The 12,084-nt window shown below is 37.7% G+C and overlaps 1 protein-coding gene across 14 annotated transcripts in view; it reads left to right on the forward strand.

The window, feature by feature from the left end:
• The window catches only part of RYR2 (ryanodine receptor 2), a 249,060-nt gene that overhangs the window by 196,402 nt on the left and 40,574 nt on the right, over positions 1–12,084 (forward strand). For 10 of the 14 annotated variants that reach the window (XM_083731885.1, XM_083731891.1, XM_083731898.1 and 7 more), the window contains 5 exons: positions 1,160–1,183; positions 7,629–7,728; positions 9,286–9,365; positions 10,408–10,484; positions 10,860–10,933. In XM_083731885.1, coding sequence (XP_083588011.1) covers positions 1,160–1,183; positions 7,629–7,728; positions 9,286–9,365; positions 10,408–10,484; positions 10,860–10,933 — 355 coding nt within the window. The remainder of the gene's footprint in view (positions 1–1,159; positions 1,184–7,628; positions 7,729–9,285; positions 9,366–10,407; positions 10,485–10,859; positions 10,934–12,084) is intronic. The other 4 variants (XM_083731893.1, XM_083731889.1, XM_083731888.1 and 1 more) reach the window with 1 other exon arrangement.

Genomic DNA, 12,084 nt, shown 5'->3' on the forward strand with positions numbered 1-12,084 from the left:
AGAGATACAGAAGATATTATTTACATCCAATAAAGGTCCTGGAGGTAGATATGTTACAAGTGTTAGTATGTGGGTTTTTTAAGAAAGAACATTCATGAAGCATTTTTGTTTTGTTATGTAAAAGTATTTAGTGATGTATATAGTTTACAGCACATGTGATAATGGCCATTAATTGAAATTAAATATAGTAAAAAGTGTTATTTATTTAATTGAAAATAAAGAGATCAGATTGCACAGTTCCCACCTCCTAAATGCTCATATTCAGGGGCTTCCCATATATATAGGCACTCAGTAAGGAATCTGTCTGTTCATGGGTCATTCTTCATAGAAGACAACATGCAAGCAGCTCTTGGAATGTTGTCCAATGGATATGGTGGACATATACTTAAAAATAAATAAATGCTGACCACTATCAGAAAGTGATTATATGTCCTGATTCGTGCACTGTTAGATTTTTTAGGTAAATGTAGGATGAAAGCTTTTTGTGTTCCTCTTTCTTCATCAGTAAAATGGAAATAGTTCACAGAAACTCTGAAAAACACATTACATATCGTTTTGATGTAGAACTGTTGTTTTTTGTCGTCTCCCTCTCCCTGTCTTCTCCCATCATCCTTGTTCGCGATTACTAATAATTGTTGTCCATGAACTACATTTGTTTGTTTTTGTTAACTAGTTTATTTCAGTCTTTTATATGTCTGTGATAAATCTTAGTAAAAATTTCACATATTTTAAAGTACTTTTTGCAGAATATATTTCTAGAGTATTCTAGCAAGATGCATCCAGCAGAATTATGGTTGAATGAAAGAAACTGCCAGTGACCAAGAAAAGGGGAAAAAGTAGATTAATCAGCTTCCGTATCTGTCACTGTGCACATTTGGAAGTCATTAATGCTATTGTTAGGAAAATTTTAATGTCTCATTCTAATTTTGAAAAGAAAAGTTGTTGTGTAGAGGAAAAGGACTAACTGAATAACTGCATAAAGTAGATTCAGACTTTTCTTCCTTGTTTTAGTTTTTCTGTTTTAAGTTGCCTACAGAGACGTGGAAGCAAGGGATCGTTCTTTTATGAAATATATATTTGGTTGATCAGTTATCATTGGAGTACTTTGGACACTTTTTTCTTATTGCTATTTCACTTCTTATCCTCGCCTTTCCCTAAGGTCACAGGATCCCAACGCAGCAAGGTAAAATAATGTGTGTGTATTTATGTGGGTCTAATTTTGTGGTATTTAGTTTTGTTAGACCCAACATCTTGGACAAGCTCTCTAATGATGCTTGAATACATTTCTGAATCTTTTCAGTTTCAAGAGTGACACGTGCTCTTTTTAAAAAAATTAATTCAATGCTTTCTACAGTTTCTGTTGTAAGAATTAGAATAATAAACTATATTAGGTATGCCATACAAAAAACCCCATGGCAAATGAAGCAACTTTTCATTTATTTTCTGTCATCTTCAAAATATAGTTTGTGGACTAAGTACTCTTGACCACAGTGCAATTTATGATTGTGAAAGCTGAACAGAGACTGATCAATAAGAGACTATTTCCATTTCTAATTGATAGCAGTCTATTTGGTTATTTATTGGGATTAAAATATTACTTGGCATCATGTGTGTCAGAGAATGTACTGATAATTTGCTGTATAACGACCTTATGTTACTATTTATCCTGGCGTACTGTGCCATAGTCGTTGCAACAATATACTAGGGTAAACAATGAAATACAGAGTCTTGTCTGAAAACTGATTATAAAATGTTTAATTTTACTTTATAAATAGTGGCAGACTTTTGAAAAAGTTTGACTTCAAATTTTATATTTCTAATAAAAGAAGACTTTTGGACAAGATCCCATTCTTGTTTCCAGGCCAGCAAACAGGTCAAAGTGAGAAGTATCCTGCACTCATATATTAACTCAATGTAAGCCATGCAAACTGCTGTCTCCTAAAGGTAAAGGTCAAGGGACCCCTGACCATTAGGTCCAGTCGTGGCCAACTCGGGGGTTGTGGCACTCATTTCGCTTTATTGGCCGAGGGAGCCGGCGTACAGCTTCCGGGTCATGTGGCCAGCATGACTAAGCCGCTTCTGGCGAACCAGAGCAGTGCATGGAAATGCCGTTTATCTTCCCGCTGGAGCGGTACCTATTTATCTACTTGCACTTTGACGTGCTTTCAAACTGCTAGGTTGGCAGGAGCAGGGACCGAGCAATGGGAGCTCACTCCGTCGCGGGGATTCAAACCGCCGACCTTCTGATCGGCAAGCCCTAGGCTCTGTGGTTTAACCCACAGCGCCACCCGTGTTGTACAAGTCTCCTAGTACTTGACAAATGACAGTGATGTTAGTGAACTGTCAACATATTATCAGAAGCACTGTTCAAAGAGATACTGCCATTTCTATTGAACTCATCAGTCTTCAGCATTGACAATCCCTTTATCTGACAGATGTTTCAATATTTGAAGTCATTTTTTGTATTAGTCATGATTAGTCTTTTTGCCTCTAATCCTGTCCGCATATAATACACCGTAGTCTTCATATTTACCCTCAGTAGATTAGGAAAATTAACCTCACTAATTCTTTTCATCCTATAATAAAGAACCTAAGGTATTGGTTGTTATGTCCATTTCAAAGGATTGGATAGTAAATGTTAAACCTTAGGCTGTAATTCAGGATTGCTCTGTTCACTTCTCTTGGTTGGCATTTCATTGTTTTACAAATTTTGTGAGATAGAGGGTTTTAAAGCATTTACCTTGAACAATAAATGCTGACTGATCAACAATCCCACTAAATGACTAACTCTCTTCAACTCAAACCTTGAAGCATTTTCATTCACACTCCTGTGAATGGATGGATGAGCTTATTTCTTTTAATAATCTCTTTCACAAGAAGACAGTTACAACAAATGGGTAGCACATCCTCCAGTGTCTTCACCATAGAGTGATGAATTCCTCAGGTTTTTTTACAAGGCTCATACCACATAACAGCAACCTGTTCCTCATAACTCACATATTGAAACACTCCGCTTGGATCAATTGATGGTCTGGGAGCATTCACAGCTATAGCAATACTGAAGCTAACAGTTGTGGACTCTTCAGTTCTGTCATGTGACCTGTCAACCCACCGTAGAACACTGTTTTAAGGGCTTGCTTTCCCTGTGCTAGGCTTAGGCAGAGCATCAGCAGCCTCACTACTGAATGGTGTGTGGATCTGGTACAACTCTGTTGGCTTAATTTACACTGTCTTGCTTTATGCTAGGTTATTTTGCATAGGATTACTAATTTATATATAGTCAAATCCTACCAATTACTGCCACATTATATTGTTACTGGCAACCCCAATCCCTGCCAAGCCATGCATGGGATTCCAGGGGTCTTGACCCTCAGCTAGGATCTGTGCTTCTTTGAAGACGTGGCAGAGGGTGTCGTAGCTGTAAGAAATATGCTTTATTCACATGGTTACTCCTGAGTTTAGATGGAGTTGGGATTTTACAGCATGGTCTCAAAAGGGACTTGTTCACCACAGGATTCCAGCACTGGAGTCCAAGGCATCTCGCCCAGCTTGCCTTCAGCTAACCTGCCCAAGGTGGATCTCTCTATGTTCTCCCTTCTTCCCAGCACACCTTGCTGAAGACACACTTTCCCCATCACCCCTCTCACACGCCATATTACCTTGGCAACCTTTGTCTTCCCAGGCCCAAGTATTCCTCATATTAACACCTCTATCCCAGGTGAGGCATTGGCTTGGAAAGGAAAGGAAACTTTCCCCGTATTTTTCCACTGTCATTTATTAATGTCTAGGGTTTAGGGCCCCCTCCACCCAAACTATAACACCACATTAATAGATAGGTAGCCGTGTTGGTCTGCCATAGTCAAAACAAAAAAAAAATTCCTTCCAGTAGCACCTTAAAGACCAACTAAGTCAGTTCTTGGTATGAGCTTTCGTGTGTATCTGAAGAAGTGTGCATGCACATGAAAGCTCATACCAAGAACTGACTTAGTTGGTCTTTAAGGTGCTACTGGAAGGAATTTTTGTTTTGTTTTGACCACATTAATACTTGAGGGCGGTTCAACTAGCTCTCCTTTGATGTCCCTTCATTTCACTTACAATACTACAATACTTCAATAATTTCCCATTATTGCTTTTATGTGCATCTAACGAATTCTCTTAATATTCTGTGGCTAGGATCAAACAATGGCTTTTCACTTGCCTGTGATAGTCCTTTTTTGAAGTCGTTTTTTTCTAGTGGAAGAGTATTGCATTAGAAAAGAAACCACAAGTTTTTTCCATTGGTGCAGGCCTTTGCACAACCCTGATTGATTCACTGTGGTGCTGATACATTGTTCGGTTTACGGTTGCTTGAGACTTCCCGAAACAGCTGCAATATGTTTTTGTGTGCATGTCAGTTTAGATAGATCATTTTTAATTCAGCTGAGTGCAACTGCAGAATTATTAGCCTGTAAAGAAATATAACAACATTTATTTGCATGATACACTCTATTTATTACTTGACAATTGGCACAAACCATTTGCTTTCAATACTTGTTTCCCTGGCAAAACTTCATAGCATATTTTCCAAGTTACTTTGCTTATCTATAGTATTCCATATCTGTAATACAGTGCACCCTCAACTTATGCAAGGGTTATGTTCTTTGCACAAAATCAGAACTCCTGAACCACCTTTGCTTTCCAAGATCTCACAAGTTGGGGACTGTCTGAGATCTCATGAGATGGCTCAGAGAAGATTATGCAGATGGTATGTAAGGTGGAGGGTATGCTTTCTGCTGCGAGAAAACTGTTTGTGGAAAGAGCCTTTAAGCCCTTTGCCTTACTTAGTGGGCTCTGGGATGTGAGATCTTGGTTTTTCTGGGTCTCAGCTGAAACTGGGTCCCTTTAGATTTGCCACTGCAATTCCCATGTTGGTAGTGGCTTCTCTCTCTCCTTTAAAAACTGTTTAAGGGCTGCTAGCACTGGCTTTGGTTGAAGAAGCTACCCTGTTTCCTCCTCAGAATGCCTCTGCAATGATTCATGGACACACTAGACACATTCTGATGGCATTCTGTAGAGGAAAAATAGTGGAACAGTGTGTGTGTGTGTGTGTGTGTGTGTGAGAGAGAGAGAGAGAGAGAGAGAGAGAGAGAGAGAAGGCACTACCACTACCATGGTAAGCGACCCAACAAAATGGAGGGGTTTTGTGGATCCAGAAAATCCAGATGATCCAGCAACCTCAGTGATAGGGTTGCCACTGTCTTAAAGTTTCAGTCATTTCATCTGCTTGTAGGTGAAAGGATAAAATTTCATTCCTAACACATTACTTTTAGCATAGTACCTGTGACGTAAACAATCTGGGATTCTGAAATAAATTCTTCTGGAATTTCTTGACTATTAACATCTTACGTAAATGTGGTTCACTTTGCCGTGGGTCTGAATCATAACTTCACTATTTACTATTATGGATAAATTAAAAAAAAAACTCTACTACATTCATTGGTTTAAAACAATGGTTTAAAACAATATCACAAAGTAATTGCTTCAAACGGTGCTTTCACATTTTGTTTTAAAGCTTTTGTTCTAAAGCAGCTGGAGATGAACTTATTTTAATGGAAGTTGGGAGTCTGGGGCTGCCGCCAACCCATACCTCACTCTCTCAGTGACCTTGCATGCATCTCTCCAGAACATGTGCAACTTCCTAACTGTTGAGCCGTTATACACATAACTATTTGTGAAATTAATCTATAATAACACATTTAATAGTGTTGTTTCAAGTGGGAGAAGACATTCAGCAGGAACAAGATTGTATTACATTTGTCACATACCTATATATTTGTGTTCTGTGTTAAAGTATGCAATAATTCTTTTCTTCAAATCACTTTCTTTTTGTGTTCTGAATTGTCATCCCCCACCCTCTTTCCAAGCTGATTTATTTTCCTGCCTCTTCACAAATAAAATGGATTTGTATAGGCTCAATTGCTCTTTAAAGGGAAAAATTAGATAGTGATCTCTAATAACTTTTTGGATTTTGTTCTCGCTGCTACTACCACTTGCTATTGGAAATGACTTTCCTGGTGAAATAATACAAAATTACTGCCACTCAACTCTCCTTCAGCTGAAAGGGGAGAGCCCTCGTGCTAATGTGTTGTTGTTGTTATTGTTTCTAAAATTATGGCAAAAATGGATAAGTGAATTTTTTCTGTGGAATGGAAAGAAAAAGATGGTTGGGTCTAAAAAAAAGAAATGTAGAAAAAATATTCAAAAGATTTTTGAGTCAAAATATTGTATTGCAGCTTCATTGAAATGGTGTTGTTGTCATGTCTTGGTTGTGTGTGTCTTTGTTTTTGTTTCTACCCTCATAGGAAGAGGTTTAAACAAAAATGCAAACTTTCCAAACTCCAGTGGCCGCAATGGGATGCAGCGCTGCCATATATTCCACTTTTCCTAATCTGTCCTTTATTTAGATTTCTTATAACACTTGAGAACTTTCAGCCATAGGAAGAGAATAATATAGTTATGCATTTTATTTTCACATTATGATTACAGAGCAGCAGCAGCAAATGTAAGAATTCTCTGGTAACAAAATAACTGACACAGTCCATTCATCATCGTGTTTAGTTCAAAATAAAGTTTACTGTTGTTCATTCCCGATCAGGTGTACATAAAATGAGAACTTTTGAGTTAAGGATTTTCCCCTTTAACTGTTATTAAATACATTTTCTCCCCCACCTAAATATTTAGATTTTTGATGTTGAATATATCCAGAGTTTTAAATTGTTTAAGCCTCTTCTGTCTTCCAGTGTCTACTTTTTTCTTTCTTTTTGCTTTTGTTTATGGTAGCAAAACTGACTACATCTGCTGCAACTGCTTTTAGGTCCTGCATAATGTGGCGGTTTTTGATGTTATATGACTTAATAGTGCCATGCTCCATTAACCTGGACCTTTGGATGGATTCCCAGTTATAGGGCTCTATGCAACTTCAACTTTTCACTATAATTCTAAATTTTTCAGCATTCTCCCATTTATTACATGAAAGCTGAAAGCTAAAAGCTATCTAGATTTAGCTCTGCCTTCTTGCTTTTGAGTTATTATCCTTCTTAGAGTTTGAGATTTATTCAAAGTAAAGATCAGTCAATGCCCATCCATCTATAGCACATCAAAATTGTAAAATTTAAAGGTGAACCAAAGCTTACCCTCTTATGTCACCTTACTTGAAATTGACACATCTCCCTAAATTATGCATCTTCTAAAATAGTCACTGAATATATAACATATTCTTTTCTCATATTGCGTGAGTTTGAATTGTAAGAGAGATGAACTGAACTTTAATAAGAGACTCAAACTAGATAATGTGAAAATTGCAGCACCAGAATAGTACAAAACAACATTTTTGAGACAAGACAATATACAAACTCAGGTATATGAATTCCAGCCTAATTATTTCCAGTTGAGACAATTCTTCACTGAAAAACCTGGCACTAAATTTCTACCATACGAAAAAAAAGAGCAAGGAGATCGGAAGTCTGTAAAAGAGATGTTGGATATACAGTATTGCATATACTGTATTAGACTAAAGTTGCTATAGAGCTCATACCTACATAAAAGGTACAAATGTGAACTTAAGTTAAATGGCTGGGATTTATGTTTAGGAAAAAGAAATGGAAAAGCAAAAGCTCCTGTACCAGCAAGCAAGACTGCATGATCGAGGAGCTGCTGAAATGGTCCTTCAGACAATTAGTGCCAGTAAAGGTAAAGGCTTTAAAATTGTATATGTATATGCTATATCTGTTGAAGATTTTAATTTAACGTTCTGTTCCATCTTGCTCCTATCAAAAAGGTCAACATTTGTTTTCTGTTCCCAAATATTCCTGGCCAGAAGTGTGTATGTATACAAAGGTGTGGGAGGTCTTCTCTTGAGCCAGAAGGAGACATAGGTGTCAAAAATAGGGCCGACCTTCACTTACAGTAATAATATCAGCACTGGAGCTGAGAGAGAGGCAGCACATGAGGCTACTGCCTGCAGCCCATGCTGGTCCTCATAAGCTGTTTCTGGTGCCACTGATGGAATCAGAAGAGGTGATGACTTCAAGGTGTAGGCAGGAGCCCTGCAGGTGGGTGGGTGGGTGGCATTGTCTCTGCTCTCAAGGCAAATTTGCTGCTCCTTGCTCCACAATACCTAGGAAGCTTACAGGAAAATCGCATGTGTCTCTGGTCTCCAGGCAGCCTCCAGATCTTCTCAGCTTAGAGCTTAGTTAGAGGCATTGAGTGAGGATTTAAGTTCTTCACTTAAAGTGACAGCTACAAGCATCCATCTCTCTTCCTTGAGATGACTGGCTCATGACTCTCTCGGACTGGGTGTAGATTTGGGGAATACAAGTAGGAGGGAGACCCCTGTCGTTCTGCTTCTCTGAGGTGTTTGAAGGCAAAATTAAAAGTGACATCAATTGCCTGGTTGCAGCTAATTTGTTAACTTAAAAGCAGCCACAGGAGAATGCCCGAGCAGCCTTAGGCAGGGCAGACTTTGGTTTTTCAAATTTCAGTGGCGTCCTGTGCGAGGCCAACATTCAGTGCTCTCCTGCCTCTCGCCTTCTGTTCTGCTCAGTTCACTACATCATAGTTGTAATGCCCTGCAACACCTCCTAGGCTTAGCACCAGTCACACTGCCCTAAATCCGCCTCTGCCACAGGACTATAACAACTCAGCAGCCAAAATTTAACCCCTTTTCTCCAAGGACAAAATAGTTCCAACACGGTTTCTCCAAAGCTGCCATTTGCATTTCATTGGTATTGGGGGTGGATTTCTTTTGCATGTGTTGGGGAAAGTACTAGGAAAGATTAAGAACATAAGAAAAGCCTGCTGGATCAAGCCAATGGCCTATCTAGTCCAGCATCCTGTTCCCACAGTGGCCAACCACTATGGTGTCCAATTTTCCAAAACTCAATGCCTGTTTCTACAATCACCTCATGGGTGACTGTATATAACTGAATTATATTAACTAAAGTAAATAAAAAATTATCAGCCCATTAATTGAAAAAAGTATACATTTTCAACTGGCCATGCATAAGAGGGGGAAGCTATGACAGCATTGCTTTGGAATGTCCTTTAGATAGACAACTGCCCAGCCTTATCTCTGGTTTTTAGAAATATGTGTGTTGCATCAAACTTTTATGGTCTAAATTGTGTTTATTATTTCTCTTAATTTTTAACCATTATTTATATTATTCATGTTTTACTGTTTAAATTGTTTGTATGTTTATCAGCATACAAATTATTTAGAAGTTTTATAAATAAATGTTTACTTTTCAGGTGAGATGGGTCCAATGGTTGCAGCCACCCTAAAACTTGGGATTGCCATCTTGAATGGAGGAAATTCTACTGTTCAGCAGGTAATTTAGCTGGTATCTTAATGTTAATTATTTCTTTCATTTCAGACACAAGTGTATTCTCGTATTTATTTTGAATAGATGTACTTTTTGAAGACGGCTTAACATTTGTGACTAATTAAGAATAAGGAAATATTTTGGAGCTCTCAGGTTTTGTAAAGACTGCTTGCCCAAGCAGTAAAAAGTTCTGTTTCTGCCTACCAGCCCTGCAGAATCCAGGTGGGTGGTGACAAGAAAAAGAGCGTCGTAACATAAAAGGCCCTGAGTCAAGTAAGCGGGATAAGACCTGCAGCCTAAGCCCCCTCCCACTTGGCTCCAGTAAACTTGCCTCCATGCAACCCAACTGGCAAGAAGCCTGCAAGTTTTGAACTTTGAAAAGGCGCATATTGCATTAATTTTTTTTCTGACTTTAGGGGAAATGAGGGAGGGATTCAACTCAGTAGTGGGGGAGCAGGAGGAGGAGAGAAAGAGATTGATGCTGATCTGCAGCTGCAGCCTGCTTTGTGCCTGGCTGATTTACAGCTGGGGGCCCATCTCCTAGCCGCCTCCATTCTTCATACGATGCCACATCTTGCCACACTACTGTGGCTGTTTAACTGGCTAATTCTCACCTGCACACTCTTTGATTGATCTACCTTCATACTGCCTTGCCATTTCTCCTACTGCTCAGCTCCCAGTGCTGGTCTAAACTCACAGCCTCACAGAAAACTGGACAGAGATTTTTGGGGTGATTTTTGTACCCCAGTGGGGGCCGCCTCTGCCTACCTGGAGATGCCAAGGGTTGCATTTTCACTCTCACTGAAATGCAGTCCTTCACTTTCCCCCCTAAAGTTTCTCTTTTAAATCATCCAGAAATTTTGTATCTTCTAAAAATGCTATGGGTTTTTATTTTTAAATTGCTGCTGCTCTGTTGTGTCTCTTCTGTGTTTTATATGGATCCGTGTACTTTAATGCTTTTACTATTTGCAAGCACTTCTGGAGATTATAGTGGTAGCAGTAGCAGTAGTACTATACACAACATTTTTTCCCTCTTTTTGGTTTGAAGAAAATGCTTGACTACCTCAAGGACAAAAAGGATGTAGGCTTCTTTCAGAGCCTTGCTGGTCTTATGCAGTCTTGTAGGTAAGAGAAAATGACTATATTATTTTACATTACTAAATATGCTATATTATCGTTAGACATGAAGAAACCAAATTCAGTATCGAAATACCTATCAGCCTGGCAAAAAAAGTGCCTACCTGTGGATGTTGTTTGTCCTAAGCAAGTTTCACAGCATATTTTATTTTTTCCTCTGAAATAATTAAGCCCTTAAAATTCTCTTGAAGCCAAGGCACATTTACTTCTAAAAAAACCATTAAAGGCTATGCTTCTTTTGTGATAAATCAATGCTTTTGCCAGAAACACTTGATTCACATAAGTATATTTTACTTCACTACAACATAAGATAATGTAATCTGTGGTAAAACTGGAACTATGCATTGCTTTTTTTCATTTTAGTGTTCTTGACCTAAATGCTTTTGAACGCCAGAACAAAGCAGAGGGCCTTGGCATGGTAACAGAAGAAGGATCAGGTATTATCATCTTAATGAAAAATTATGTGTAACTTTTCCCCTTAAATCCACTGAAAAAAGTAAGTCATGTTGAAATGTATTCAGTGAAGGACCGCTGCATACTAAAGCCACATTCTTTAGTTATTTAAATATTATATCCTCAAATTGTTTAGAGTGTAATTGAACTTTGACAGGAAACCACTTTCCTGAGGGATTTTATTTCTTTATTTCTTTTTCATTTTTACCACAGGTAACAATTAGATGTATAAAGTCTAAAATTAATAACACCACAGAAAGGTGGCTTCTTCAGAAATATTTTTGCTTGGAAATGTTTTGAAATCCTTTTCTTCAGTTTTTTTCATTAAAAAATACAAGTATCAGAACTTTTGCTTTTGAACCAGTTTGCCTCTTCTATCCCTATCATCACCTCATTATTAATTTTCCTTTGTTGTCTCTTTGTACTATTTTATTGTTATTGTTTCTGTCCAGGATCACTGAATTATTTTCTATATGTTTAGTTGTTCTACCAATCCTTTCTCTGTATTACCAGTGTATTTCTTCCATAACCTACTTCAGCTAATACTTCTCATATTTTTATTCATTAAAATAAAGGGGAAAAACTTGAATGTTTATTTACCGTTGCATTTTGTAATTTCTTTACTCATATTTTTATGCTGCATGTATCAGTAGTTATTTTGCCTCCAGCTGTTATAACTTGTATATCCTTTATTATTCAAATGTTTTCATTAAGCTAAAAGCCATGCACATTAACTTGACTGAAAACCATTAAAGCACATTAGGACTCCTTCTTTTAAATTCTGTTCTTTTCTCAAATGGGCTCCACTTTTTTATTGTGGTATGAAAATACACATTTATTTTTCACTCATTTGAGTAAAGTCAGCTCATATGAGTAAAGATAGTCAGATTGCATACAGATTTGTTTGATCCATTGTTATTCTTCAGAATGCTTTGGACACTGAAGGCATAATTTAATTTTTTTATAATTATTCACAGTAACTCCTGGATTTCCATTTTAATAAGTTCATTTTTCTTTTAAAACTCTACATCTGTTACTTAAACTGTAAAGGCATGCATTTATACATAACTAACATGAATGAATGGTTATCTAATGTCAGGATATATTTATGCCTCCTCATTTGAAGGATTTTTTC

The sequence above is a fragment of the Podarcis gaigeae genome (assembly GCF_964106915.1).
Source record: "Podarcis gaigeae genome assembly, chromosome: 3".
Lineage (NCBI taxonomy): Eukaryota > Metazoa > Chordata > Lepidosauria > Squamata > Lacertidae > Podarcis > Podarcis gaigeae.